Source organism: Frieseomelitta varia, unplaced genomic scaffold (assembly GCF_011392965.1).
Source record: "Frieseomelitta varia isolate USP_RPSP 00005682 unplaced genomic scaffold, Fvar_1.2 scaffold_334, whole genome shotgun sequence".
Taxonomy (NCBI): domain Eukaryota; kingdom Metazoa; phylum Arthropoda; class Insecta; order Hymenoptera; family Apidae; genus Frieseomelitta; species Frieseomelitta varia.
The window spans coordinates 15,202-30,933 of record NW_025110073.1 but is presented as its reverse complement, the minus strand read 5'-3'; the positions used below and the strand labels follow the sequence as shown (position 1 = coordinate 30,933).

The window sequence follows — 15,732 nt, the reverse complement described above, 5'->3', positions numbered from 1 at the left end:
CGCACTCCCATTCTACAATAGAATTTCTACAATAGAAATATGAACACGATTTCAACACCAAAGTCATCTTGGCAACCCCAAGAAATATACCTAATTTCCCGCCGTGGACGGTCCCTATAATCACAACCGACACCAATTTACGCAAACATGACAAAAAACAAACCAACCCTAACATTGAAATCCCTGTTCTGGAAGCTATCCCAGAGATACCAAGATTATACACATATCTATACAGATGGCTCAAAAACCCAAAACAGCTACTCGATCGTCTTCGAACATTCAATCACAAAAGTTAAACTCTACCAAAACACGTCCATCCTGATCGCCGAATTTAACGCACTAAAACATGCCCTCGAAATGACATCTAAATACCACAATAGAAAATTCGCCATCTTCAGTGACTCCACAAATGCTATTGCCTTAATTCTAAACCAATGGACAAACAATACATCCATCCACGAATGCCAAAACACCTACATCGAATCAATAAAAAACAATAACTCAGTTACAGTAATATGGGTCCCATCCCACACAGGAATTGAAATGAACGAGAGAGCGGACAAAGCTGCTAAGGAAGCAGCAAATTCGACAATCCCCTACCACAACACAAACCTATCATTCGATTCTTTACTTGTTCGCCTAAAGCAAAAACTCAAACGCCATTGGAACAACGAATGAAAAGCCTTAGTGAAACCACGACTGCTAACCATAAAAAATGATTTTTATAAGAACGTAATACCACCCAGTCTAAAAAGACACCACCAAATCGTAATATTAAGAATCATAATCGGACATACGAAAATACACACAAATTAATACTCACCAAAGAAGACCTACCACTCTGTGAACGGTGCAAGAACGGTACAACCCTAACAATAGACCACCTCATACTACAATGCGAAGTATACCTACTGCTAAGAAACTCAGCATCAAACTTACCCTATAAGACAACCTAAAGGACAGTGGATCATCATCAAGTCTGCTACAATATTTGAAACACAACACAATCTACAAAAGCATATAAACCATCCTTCCTTTTATTGTCGCTAATAATCTATGAGGTTGATGTGACATAAAATAATTGATTTAAAAGAAATATATTTATTTTTGATATAACGGTTTATTTCATTTATTGCAGTTAGGAAGAGAATATGAAATATATACATTTCTTTCCTTTTTCTGAGGAAATGGTATCAAGCGAGATCAAGCAGTATTTTTTTAAATAAACTTTAACAACGCGTCGTCTGAATTTGATCGCTGGACAAAGTCAATCGCACGTCATATTGAGGAACCATGCACACTGGCTTGATTGCAAAAACTAGACAGCTTGGAAAAACTGTCGCGATCGTTGATTGTTCATATTCGAAAGTCGATTGTTCACTTTGACAATCGACCAATGGAATTCGAGACCATAGAGATAAAAAAGAGGTTAATAAAAGGAGAGGAAACAGACAAGCGTGAACCGTGAAGGATCGGAGTAGAAGAGGAAGAAAAAAAAATTGAGAGAAAGAATTCGACAGAAAATGAGAACTGTTGAAAGAAAGAAAGCTTCAAACCCGTATTTATTTATAAATGATATTCCTGATATTTTCTTTTTTGTCATATTTTATTTTTAGCCATTTCATTAAAACTTGAATATCAAGCGAAAATAAACTTAATGATGAAAATATTACGATCTCTTGAACTTTTGCTGTCTAAGCCTAATATTCAAAGCCATTTCCATGTTCGAATATTAATGTGAGCAACTGTATTGCTTAACGTGACCGCGAACGTAGCTTTTGTGACTTCCATGTAAAAAAACTGGTCTCTAATAAAATGTTAATGTGGATTTGCTACCAGGGATTGAAATTACCAGGTTCTTTTCGTTTAAAAAAAATTCTGTTCGATATTTACACATTTCATGTAAAAAAAAATATCTGCTTATGGAGAATTTTTGAATAGTACAGCAAAGAATAGAAAAAAAGTTTGAATAGTGTTAGAAACACTGTTAAACAGTATTGTTATGGAACAGATATTTTAGAAAAAATAAAAGTTACTGTAAACTAAAAGTTTGATGAAAGCAACTCATTTTAAAACATTTAATTTAAATTCCATTTTTATATTAGAGTACTACCTACTGAAGTCAATATTTGCTACAAATATTGAGAACTTCTTTAATATTGAAAACTTTATTAATAAAACTTTATTAATATTAACAAATTACCTGTTCTTCTGACAGAAAAATTTTTATTTTTATAATTAATTTCCATATACGTAATTTCCATTCTGTCTAAAACTTTTATTTCTAAGAACGTTTATTTCTCATCGAGATTCGTAAGAAAATTTTTTGAAAAAGTTCTACGATCCACAGAATCGTAGTTTCAAATAGAATTTACTTAAAAGTTCCTTAACCTTTTCGATCTCTGCTTGCTATTGCTATCAGCAGTAGAGTTCTAAATGTTTAAATACATATATCATGTGTATTCCAACTTTTTTCACTTTCTTTCCGATTTACTATTACTTATCAATTTCTACAAAATTTCCAAAAGTACCGAGTTCCAGAAATCGAGAATAAGATGATATGAGGAGTATCACTTTGTTTACAATGAATAAAAAATTATAATAGTAAATAGAAAGAGAAGAGGAATTACGTAATATTTTAGAGAAACTAATAAATTTATATATTTCAAACTCCTAGTTTCTCCTGATAAGAAAGAGTATTTGAAACTTCAATCAAAATAATTAAAGATGGAAATTAATGAATGATATAAAATAATGATTTTATTGCAGGTAATTTGTAACAGTGGTATTCTAATTTACCTTTGCTCTTCAAAATTAAAGAAACAAGTAATAAAATTATTTTTTCTTGCAATCTAAGTAAATATTAGTTACAAGTAAATATTGTTAATTAAATAAACAGATTTCTATCTATTCTAGCTCGTTTCTATAAGAGGAATTTGACATTATCGTAGATTCTGCCTAGTTTTCTTCGTCATTGAACGTTCCTTTTTTTGTGTTTAGAATGGGAGAAATAAAAACGGTAACACGAAGATTTTCAGTCGTAGTTAAAGACAGTTCTGATAAATTTTCTTAATAACCGACGCGACGTTAACCTTTGAGATCGAAGCATCACCATACCATAGAATTCCAAATTACATTAATTGACAAGATACGGTAGAATAAGCGTACAAACTTCAGAATAAATAAATTAATTGATTCTAAAGTTTTGATATATTTTAGCTATGATAGCAACGATCGAATACTTGTTGGAAAATTTTTGTAAACTGATATTTCTTAACACTTAAAGCTCCGAACTCCTCTTAAAGCATGATACGTAGACTAACGGTACAGCACCTATATGTGTTTTCACGTATCTATGCAGAAATATGGACATATGTGTATTTGTTGTGAGATATTCTTCTCATATTTACCTAGAGAGATACTAGTTTTGAAAATTATGACACAAAAAAACGTAGATCTAGGAGTAAAAATTAAATGTAACTTTTTCAAAAAGATCGTAAAAATAAAGACAATAAAATTTGGTTGATATATGCACAATTATATGTGAATAATTAGGAAATTTACTAAGTTAAAGATTTAATTACGAAGATTACTAAGTTAAAGAGATATTTCTCTTTGTCCAGATCATGTAAAACTTCTGAATAGAATTCTGCGTTCTCGCGTTCTACGAGAATTATTCTATTTTATTTGTAAAAGAGTATATTTTTGCAAAACTTGTAAGTATTGCGGCGTTTTAGGTAGTTTTCAACAAAATAGCCGGTGTTTTAAGAGTTAACTGTATATTAAATTGAAACTTTACATTAAACTTTACATTAAATCGAAACTAACTGTATATTAAATCGAAACTACGGTTTGTTCACAATTGTCATTGATCAATAGGACTTTTGTCTCTATTATTTTCGATGTTACGAATTAGATAATATTAACACCTTTTTAAATAATTCGGTGTTCCAAATTAGCAATACACTGCATTTCTTCTATTTCCTTACGTTCTGACGCAGAGGAGCACAGAAATAAAGTTCTTTCCTCAGAACAATTTATGTTTCTCATTTCCCAAAACGTTGTATTCGTCTGCGTCGAGCCTAAATAGGAAGAATCAATTGCGATCTCGGCTCGTGACTGCTGAATTCATTTCGAAGGGTTAAACGCGGAAAATGAAATTTTCCCAAAGGGGAAAACGGAAAATGATGGTCGCCGTGTCGGTACAACCTTTAGACTCGCACGAATTAAAACCTTATGCGAGGGAAGATGCGTCGAACAGCGGGATAACGTTCACGATTTCCAGAATAAAGACATTCTCAGCGCCTGCGTTATATGGAACAAGCGTTGTGGGAGAACACGCGTATAAAAGAGAGCAGTTGCCGTTCGAGACGTCACATTGTATTCCCGAGTACATCCTTCATTTCTCTTGAATAAACGACGTATACGATACAGTATATTGTCATTTACTAACTATATGTCAATCTGTAAATTCGAGGTAACACGTATTACTTCTCAACAACAAATTATTTCGCAAAATTGACGCTCGTTCTTTTTCTTGTGTTACATTATTGAATCGTAACGTTAGAGATAGACGAACGCATCGATCCAGCGAATCGACCAAGATTCAGAGTTGTTACATCGTGGGAGAAATATTTTCAATCCAAGAAAAGAATATTGCAATTGCATTCGTTCAAGAAACCAACTACCGAAGTATAAATGAGCAACACTGTAATTTTGTTAATGGTGACGATGGTATCGGTAATCGCTGATGAGCAGAATGCGCTGTGGAAGAGGAGTGTGTCTATAAATTCCTATGTTGACCATTTGACAAATCTTGACGACTCTTCGGTGAGTAACTCGGTACATTCACGATGCTTGTCTTTTATTATATTATCATAAAACGTCTATATATCGTCACAAAGATTATTAGTCGCCTATATACAGTCTATCTGATTTATCTATCTAAAATTACTCGACAAACAAATTATATGAGAATAACGTATTTCTTTTTAATTTTGTGAAAACTGAAATTATAATAAAAAATATTTCAGAAGGAAGTTGTAAGTATCTTGGAGGACATATTATTTTAATGATATCTGTATTGTAATCATAAGAGATCCTTGAGAAGTCATATTTAAAATTTTAAATATACAGAATTTATATTTCACATTTTATCGCGGTTTGACCATTTAAGTTCGTCTATAGCCCTGTATATTTTGAACTATAAAGAGCGTTTTGTTGCATGTGAGAAATAAAGCAGAGGAAATTCCCTCGTGAAAAAATAAACCGAAAATATAGAATAAAATTTTTATCATTTTATTTTTTAAAGTTTTATGTTCTAGAGAACTTAGTTTAAGAAATTATCAAGTTTGAATTTAGTTTCTTTGATTTGAATTTGGCTGATTTGAATTTGAATAGGATTAATTCTAGATGTACAGAAACAAAATTACCAGGAAATATTTTCACGTGCAAAAATAAATCAGACACGTAAAATAAGATTTTTTTTGTTTTTGAAGCTTCACTTTTGAGAAAATAGACTTCGAATATGTTTCGTTGAAAATTGTCTCGATACTTGACAAATTTTCTATCTCGAAACATTCTCGAGAACGAAACTTAAAGTAAACAAATTTTATTCTACACTTTCGACTTATCTCTTCATGAGTAATCATCCCCTCATCCGTACCTTCTGTCAGTTGTCACACATTTTTTCTTTTAAATTGTCAGTGTATGTACTCATATTTCTAATATGTAACATAACATATTTTCAATATTTTTTATAACAAAATAATATTTAAATATAATTTTGAAATTCCTCGATTTCTAATTATATTATTATATTATCGCATTACAATTTAATGTATCACATTTTCGATAATTCATATTGTATTTATTGTTTTGCAAGATAATTGTAAGTCTAAAACAAATGGTCATAATATTAGACAAAACTAGAGAAAATAAGATTACAATATGAAATTGATTTATGACAACAGGACTTGTTTAAATTTTACACGCAGTTGAGTACAGGTAAGAATACATAAAAGAATTTGCAATCTTAATTATTTATTTTTCAATTATAGAAATTAATTTTTTTATCGTTATGTCAATTTCACACTAAGGAACAAATTAAGCTGGAAAAATGAGAGTATCCTAAATTTAAATGTTAAATTTTGAGAGCGTGTAGAAGACCAATAAACTAGAAAAAACATTCTTTAGGAAATTTATTCGGTTTTGCGTTAGTATGAAGAAAAAAGAATCAAAAAATTTTCATTTTTCTACTTATTTTTTTATACTTATACCTATTATCATTTACTGTATCATTTATATTATCATTTTGTATTATTATCTATTATCATCTACAGTGGAAAATTTTTTTTCGTTACTAAATCAATCACTATTTTGAAAATTGAAATCTTTTCAACGACCCTTAAAAGTTTTACGACTTTCAAAATTTTATTTTTTTCACCAAATTTGGTACATGCCATTTTACATCTAGCGATGTTTACATCATTAATGAATATATTATAGTGGAGCAATTGTTAACATCATTATTACATGCAAAATTTTTGACTCTCAAAAAACTAAGAAATATATATAAATTTTACATATTTTTAAAATTCTTTTGATATATACTGCGTTTTGGGAAGAATTTACTCAAAACTAGCTTAGCACTGAACATGTTAATTGTGAAATGTAAACATGTTGTTAACTTAACGTATGTATTTATAAGAATAAGAGTGAATGAAAGTTTAAGAGCGTTTCCAAGAGAATGAATCACGCAATTACTTTGACAAGTTTGAAAAAATTTTATTTTATATTTTTATATTTGACTTGGAAATTCAAAGTCGAGATCAATTTGCAATAAGAAATTTCATCAAGCCAAAAATATAAAATCACGTTAATAGTGATGTACAATTTTCTTTCTTTCTGTACTTGGTATTCCTGTTATTCAGATTTGTCTATCCATCTTCGTGTTTATGCGAATATGAATCGATAAATATTTTATAGAAAATTGTAGTGTGACGTTATTAAGAAATATTTTGTGGCGAAATTGTCTTTAATACTTATGATAGCGTAGAACGATGCACGTATCATTATTGGTTACGTTAATTTGTTCTCGCTTCATTCCTAAATATGTTCCTTTTCGAATTTTGTGATTATCATTTCTTACAAATTCTTATATTTTTTATGATTGTTTATTATCGTTGTCAAACTTTACCGAACTACATCAATTTGGCTCGATATTTTTCACGTATTTACAACTTTTTCGATCGGCATTAAAGAGTTGAATAAATGTATCGAACATCAACGACAAAAATGAAACTTGCTCACTCATCTTGTTTCCCAATATTGTTCCGTTTCAGAAAAATGAAACTTTCGTAATGAAATGAAAAATATGCGCACGAACGTTCGAATATGAATATGAATATCTGTCAAATTCACATCTCGACATATTCACCTTTACATTCGATTTCAAAAGAGAAATATCTGTTCACAGATCACGTTATAGTTTAGAATATATTGGATTTTCCCAAAAGTTTTTTTCTTTTATGTATTTATATGTATTTGTATGTATACATAATATTTCATTACATAAATGTATACGATTCATTTTGATTTCTTCGTGATTTCTTCGTGATTTTGATTTCTCTCTTTATACTACCATAAACTTTGAGTTGCAAAAAAAATTCCATATCGATCTTTGTCCTGACTTTCTAAAATCATCTGAAGAGAACATTTAATGAGCACAAGTTTAAAATCTAAGTACCACCTGCAAGTTCTACTCGCTAATGACTTTGATGTCAGTGTGACTTTAAACTGACATAAAAAAAAAAAGAAAAGAATAATATTGTCTTCGTTGTTCAAGCTTTATCTTACTCTCATTTGGATCGTAACATGGCGCACGAAAGAAAATTGTCGCCGTTGAACGGGATCGATAGTATTTCGATTTAATTATCGATTATCTATGAATCGTATGTCGGAAGCCTCAGGTGCTGAGGCAAGATGACAATTCTTAGGAATAATTGTTCCATGAATTCTATGAATTTTATTGTTCATTGATGTTGTATTTAAAAAAAGAATTACATACAGTGTTAACATTTCCTTATCGAAGTATATATGTTAAAACAAACTTGCCAAATTTAATATCATAATATTTGCAAAAGAAATAATTTTAGAGACAATATTGTCCCATCCTGTTTCGCATATGCTAACGTTGAAACTAATTAAATAATAACTAATTTCATTTGTTTAGGAATAAATATCTTAAGAAATTGCTATTATTGATGATTATTCAAACGATAATATAATTGAAAAGTTTTACTTTGATATTTGAAAATGTTTAAAACACGTAAGAGAATAATATCATGAGTGTGAGAATCAGAAGTAAGCTAAAAATGTATTAAAATATATTTAAAAAAAGAAATATTATATGCGTAAAAATGTCAAAAATAGCAAACTGAGGGTAGAGAAATTTTCTGGGAATTTGCCATTTCGCATTAATTTCTCGACAAATTTTACATGTTCAATTATTTTTGGAATTCACACGAATGGTTTATGGTAATTTACCATCGAAGTTTTTATTAGCTTCTAGAAAGCATTAATGCTTTCTCTGAATTGATCATATAAATTAATCTAGCGAGAAAATATTTTATGAAATAATGTCTAACTGGTAAAAGTTGTGTTGTGTTTGAATTTTTATACAGCAGTGCGTCGAAGCAAGTGCATAACATGTACAAACGAGCACAAGGTGGTTTTCCTTATGAAAAAAAAAAAAAAAATATATAGAATAACATTTTTTGACTTGATACTTCGTTTTCGAGAAAATCGAATTTGAAGGTCTGCGGGGTTCGTATAGAGTTGACAAAATTCTGTATAGAATATTCAGTACGTATTTAAAAAAATATAGGGATAAAACAATTTATCTAGTGTTCAAGTATACATAATTAAGCGAGCATAAGATTGCACACAACGATGAGGACAACATTGTTAACAATATCGTATGATATAATAAAACAGTGTTGTCAAAATATTTTCTTTCTAGTGTATTTAATCAATCATAGATATTGTATATGAATATAACAGTTTATATACAACAAGGTGCACAGGGTGAATAATTCTCGCAATTGTAACAGGTTACATCTCAATAATAGTAGAAGATACAAAAATTCTTCCTCAACTCGTACGTTCGAGCATCGTTTCTTTAAGACCTTCGATCTTCTGTCTTTTCGAAGAAAGTAAATGGCATTTAAACTGTTAACGGAATGCGACGAGCAAACATAGAAATGTCGAGAAACTGAACATCGAACGAAGATCGTAATTATTTAATCATTGTCAAGGTTACTATTCCCTGTCCAGGACATTTATCGCACACCACTGATTTTTTTGTAAAAATCGTAACTTTTAGTTTTTTAAATAATTTTTTTATTAGTCGATGCAGCTCCATATTCTCTATAAAAAAATATTAATATTTAAAAAAATATCAACGTTTAAAAAATTATTAATTTAGGTATTTATTAGGTACTATTATATTAATTAAATAATTAGTTGTTATTTAAAAAATTAATAGTTTAGCTTAGATTCACATTAATTTACACTAATTTATTACATTAAGTTTTAATTAATAATTGAAGAATTATTAGTTAAATAGATATCTTCATTTTAGCAAATGTTATTCGTTAATCCCGTAAATGATTGGTTTTTAACCTTTTCTGCTCTACACTATATGTACGTTCTTGTCCAAGTTTTTTTTGATCAAGTAGATTGACAGCGACATGGCTAGTCGACTGTTCCTTTTTTCGTTTCTCTGTTATTTTGTTTGATGGTTACTTCCACGCGTTTCAGTATTATGCACTTGAAGAGTGGTTCTAGAAAATTTTCGATGAAAACCTCGATATTTTGGGTTCTTATTATTAACTTTGTGAAAAAAATCGTATAATAAATTTTAAGAAATCGCTGTGAAGCAAAAGGTTTAATCTCCAAGATCATTGTAGTTTTATTTAAGAAAAATATTTTTTCAATCTTCACTTATCCCTTTTAAGATGATGAAAATATGAGAAACGAAGATGTATGTTTCATACTTTAAAATGAACACAAGATTGGTCCGTGATCGTTAAGAATTTGTAGCAATTTAAAATGTCGACAATTAAGCAAAAAATCTGTACTTAGTTTAAAACGTGAAGCTTTTACTTCCACGACACTGTTTCTTTCTTATTGTTAGAAAAACTTTTTTCACAAAACGAGCCAATTACGGACATGAAAGTGAATTCAATCCTACAATTGATTTTATAAAGTCCTTGAGTTTTTCCAAATTCTTCCTTCCCATATTTTCCATTTTTTGCCATTCCATCAAAAGAAAACAGTAGCATCAGTCATTAAATTCATTTCTACGATTATTTTTTCTCGAAACTGTTTTTCCTGTTCCCTCGATTTTCCAACTTACTAACGTGAGAAGTGAGAAACAAAAATGTTTAATGTTTCTGTTCAAATATAATATACACAAGTTTAAAGTTTCTGTTCAAATATAATATACACAAAGTTAAACGTAATCTGATTAATGATTAATGATTAAAATTAATGTGAAATCAGAATATCAATCATGAGTACTGATTATCAAGTAATTGTTTATTAATCAATAAGAGAAAATAATTGATATCATTCATTATAAAATAATTAAACTTTTAATTATGACTGTATCAACAATGCTGTGTACATTTTGTATTGTAGAAATTATATTTATTATTCGCATCATTTTGCAATATGTATGATCTTACAATTTTACCAGGATATGTTCAAAAGAATTTCTATCAACTGAAAGTCTTGTCTATATAGTCGTACAATCTTCCGTATGATTCGATGAAGATGGACTTCAAACGACAAACTTGCCAAATAATCAAAATTTTGAGATTTTTCGTTATGATACGCACCCGTTTTTATACCAAAAATACATCAGAGAATTATAAACTTTACCAATTATTCTAAATTAGGCAATACAGATATTATTATTACAGCAATGAACATACATAAATATTGTCTCCACCTTAGTTTACTAGTCAAACTGCAAGCGGTTTAATAATAATATTTAGATATATTGAACAGTAAAATCCAACAATTTTGAACTTGTCATGACAATGTGAAGAAATAATACATTATAGATCGTAACAAAATATAAATTAGTCACTCAATGATTTAAAACTTACCGATTAATAATTACAAATAATTAAAAATTAATCAAGATTAATGATTTATTTTAATAATGAAATTGATTACTCATTATGATTACCATGATTATTGTATACTAACTGATTACAGAAATGATCACAAGGTAATCGATTATTGCTTAAATCTGCACAGTACAAATACAAAAATATGCCTGTGTTCCTTCTCGTTTTTCATACGATACATTTTACAAAATTAGAGTTAAAATATCTCCTAAACTAATCATTTTTTGACATAGTTAATATATACTTTCATTAATGTATAAAAAAATATATTATTTCATTTAAGAGTGGATGTGACCTTGAGATTTCGGAGACAAATCCATTTAGACAAATTTAGCTGTCATAATAAAATATTCCCTTTAAAACAGGACAATTTTATTTCAAACATTTTTTCAAATAATGAATAATTGCGTGGATGAATTGGATCGAGACACTTTGTGACCTACTCTCTCCCTCCATTTTCAGTTTTCCTTTTTCCATCAGCATTGATTGAACGAGTAACTTTTATACCTATTCCAAAGAAACAACAAATCTATTCGTACGGGAGCATTTACGCAGAACAACGCAAACTCTCTCCACCTTGGAATACATCTCAGCACATTACAAATCTATGTAATGTGCAATGGTTGCCGAATATTAAAATTAATGAAATAAAGAAATTGACTGGAAATTCGTATTTAATACACGAATATGCAGACCGACACGATTAGGATACTTAGTTGATCCCTTCGCACTGAACAGAACTGCCATCCGTTCGAGATTTTCCGGATTTGTTTTGGTTTATAATAATCGCGAATGCAATATAGTTCGAATAAATATATACTCGTGGTAACGTGCAATATAGACTAATTCTGAGCAAAAAACTCCAGGATTTTAATATTCTTTATTCTAAATTTGCGGTTTTATAAATGGCAACCATAGCATTGAAACAATTATTTCGAAAGAGTTAATAAGTTTAAATCGCAGTTGACAACTCTATATTAATAATGGAATGAATTGTAGTAAATTGAGAACAGCAGGGAATCAATTGATCGCGGGAAACGAAAACGATTTTAGAAAGACGCTAGATTTCCTATTTAAGTTAAAGCGCATTTTAAGATCTTTTCGTGTTTTTAATACTGTTTTGTTCACCAGGAAAAAATTCAATTTCGTTTGAAGAAATCGTTTACTTGTAATATCGTACGCTTTAAATGTGTGTGATTCTAACTGTGAAAATTGTGTTCACAGTAAACTTGTAAAAATATAATTTACTCGGCAATCGAAATAAGAAGAAAATATACGAAATATTTTAAAATTAAAATTAAAAGCAGAATTTTTAATAAATAACTATTTTTTATTACTTTTAATTACGTTTATTATTATTTTTAACGAAAGTTGTTATTTTTTTAAATATATGTATAGGCCATTATTTTTCAATATGCATTAAAAATAAATAAATAATACAAATTTTGATTTATAAAATATACAAATTACAATTTACGGTTGTAACATGTTACAATTATAAAAAGCGACGATATTATTTGCGACTTTTTCATCGTATAAAATATAACATATATGATAAAGTTAAAAATTGTTTACTACTTTTATTTTATTTAATTCAGATACAATGAGTTTCTTCTTGAAAATCACAGATATAAAATAAATTATTTTTTATGTTATTTAAATTACTCTTATTTGACTACAAACTTTAATTGTTGTTTATAATAAAAATTACATATTTTGACGGACAAATAATAGCAGAAATGTAATGTGACAACTACGTCAAATTTTGGCAAGTATACTTTCTTCAAGAAATCTTAAATCTCTGTTACTTTAACTCATCTTTTATTTGTCATTCCCCACGATGAAAAGCAATCAAAAAGAGAAATATTTTAAATTATCTATGTATAAAATTTTAATGAAATATGTCATGATAAAATACATTATCACGATAAAATATATTATTGAATCTTTACAGAATCATTCATACTTTATCTCTTATGTTAATCTTCGTAAAATACCAAGTCATTTTAACCCAATCATTATATTCAACTGATAGTAATAGATACGTCTCTCTATCGTTTTAACATGAAATAAAATATTTCCTAAATTAAATGATCCGAATGAAATGGTTATTAAGGTGGTTGAATTTTATATTTGGTTCTCCATAAAATTATCAAAACAGTAACAAAAATTAGCTTAAAAATAATCTTGAAAAAGTTCATTCTCGACAAATGTGCTCTTTGAAATAGTGCAACTTCGTCTTGAACATTTTCTTCGTAAAATCAAAAATAGAACAAATATCTTATATTTTTTCTACCTTTCGGACACTCTTTTGTGCATATAAAATGACAATATAAAAATTAAAATTTAATCACCTTAATAACCTTAATTCCCAATCAAATGCGACATTCTGTTTAACATAACAGAATTGTACGTATTACATAAAATTCGAGGTGTTTCGCGAAATATTAATTTTTTTATAAACCATTGTGGCCTAATATTTCTAGTACGAGCAATAATGGACAATAATAGTAGAGAATAACTGTAATACGAAATAATTGCATTACACCGGTTATACAACGTACAGTTACTAAATTCACTTTGTGTATATGTATAAGTACATATATGCGTATATATACTCACCATGAAGTGTCACTAGGTTGAATTCAGTAAATAAAAAATTTTGAATTTAATTCCTATCCGTATCTTTTGAATTTAATTCCTATTAAATTGATATAGCAAGATATGATACGAAAATAATAAAAAAGGTCAGGTAATCTTCAAAACGTAGGACGCGAAAAAGCATTGGATGTTTGGTCTGTTTCAATTAATCAATACTTAATAAAATACTTTCTTTTTTAGGTACTAGTGTCAAAGAGGGCGGCTCTTCTGTTGGATCAGTTAATGGTCGCGTTACAAGATGCACTAAGCAATCAGCCCAGAAGAGAACTTCAAAAAGGCAATAAAATGTCCATAAGATTATCGACACCTTATTTGCCAGCCGAAAATTTATCAGTTCTTCCATTGGCGGAAGCGCAAACGGTACAGGTTTGACAAATTTACTCTACAGTACTCTACGTGGAATTCATTCAGTTTATCCTTACATTTGAAATTCAATTTTTCGAAATTAATTTTTATCTGCAATTTTTATCTAGATGGATCTTCGACGGCAGAAACAGGGCCACCGCCTTTATTGGCGTTGTTTCTTGAACATCGTAACATGCTACAAGAAAAAGTAATTACGAGTCAGCGTGATCAATCTACATTGTGAAATTAAAATCCAACGCGATCACGAGATGTTTTCTTCTATCAGAAAAAAAAAAAAAAAACAAATAAATCATAAATTCATCACAAAAGATCCCTAAGTCCAAAGATGTTCCTGTTCATTGACTAAGATGAATAAATGTACATGAATGTAACGACGCAAAGAAAAAGAAAGATATCTAATCATATAATACGTGACACTTATTCCTGATTGATTGATAAGCCATAAACTTATATAATGTCAACAGAAAATTCAAGCGCACTACGTGTCATTGCACGAATGAATTTACGTACATTTTTCATATGAATTCTATGAATATTAGTGATCTCTTTTTATTAATAGATCCTTCTCTGCAACGTCGTTGCATTCATGTTTAGTAGATTCCAGTTTCTTTTCGAGAAATTAAAGATGGCACGTATGCTACCATTTTGTTCGTAAATGTATTACTTCTTCATTTACAAATTGTGGAATCTATTTGTCCATCTCTTTAACGCTGTTTTTCCTTCGCATATTGGTCACAATGATTGTAATATGTATTGAAACCAGGAATCAAAAAAGTGAAGAAACTTTTAAATAGGTTCTATTTGAAATATGGATTGTAGCATCTTTTTGAAAAAGTTGTTCTTACGTTATAAATCTCAATGAGAACAGATAAATAAAGGTTTTAAAAAATAAAAGTTTCAGGAAGAATAGATAAATAATACAAAAATAGACATTTTTTTATTTTGGACAGATAATTTGTTCATCAATATTAAAAAAATTTTCAGTATTTAACATACTGACACTGAATGTTATTCAATGAATGTACTCGAATACAAAAATGGATTTTTAAATAAATGTTCCCATAACTTTTTAAATAAATGTTTAAATAACATATTTCCATGGAACTTTTATTATACAGATACTAAAATATCTATTTCATGAGAACACTGTTGAAAAGTGTTCCTAAATGGAACACGTTCTCCTTTTTTCCACAAACAAAGGAAACTTTTTTTATACGAAAAGAATCTGTTGATTTCGAACCCTGATTAAAATTGATATTAATTGTGTTACTAGAGTAAATGTTGTCAATTAAATATCTTCTTGGTTTCTCGACTAAATGTATGTACTTAAAATTAGGTTATTCGATGAATCGTGTTTATTTGAGTGTTCCGAAATGTTAGCAAACTCCCATTCATATGTGACGTGTGCCATTATATTTACTATATTTTAAATTCCCGATTAATTCGCTTAGAAAGAGAGTCTGTTCCATTTGATGTAAATTAAGTAATTATTTTCGCGTCATTT

The 15,732-nt window shown here is 29.0% G+C and overlaps 1 protein-coding gene across 1 annotated transcript; it reads left to right on the top strand.

The window, feature by feature from the left end:
- Positions 1-4,731: 4,731 nt before the first annotated feature.
- Positions 4,732-14,602, top strand: LOC122530252. Its single transcript, XM_043657057.1, has 3 exons — positions 4,732-4,830; positions 14,043-14,222; positions 14,336-14,602. Exons 1-3 carry the CDS (start codon positions 4,732-4,734, stop codon positions 14,417-14,419), a joined length of 363 nt encoding a protein of 120 aa, XP_043512992.1. The 3' UTR covers positions 14,420-14,602.
- Positions 14,603-15,732: the final 1,130 nt, after the last annotated feature.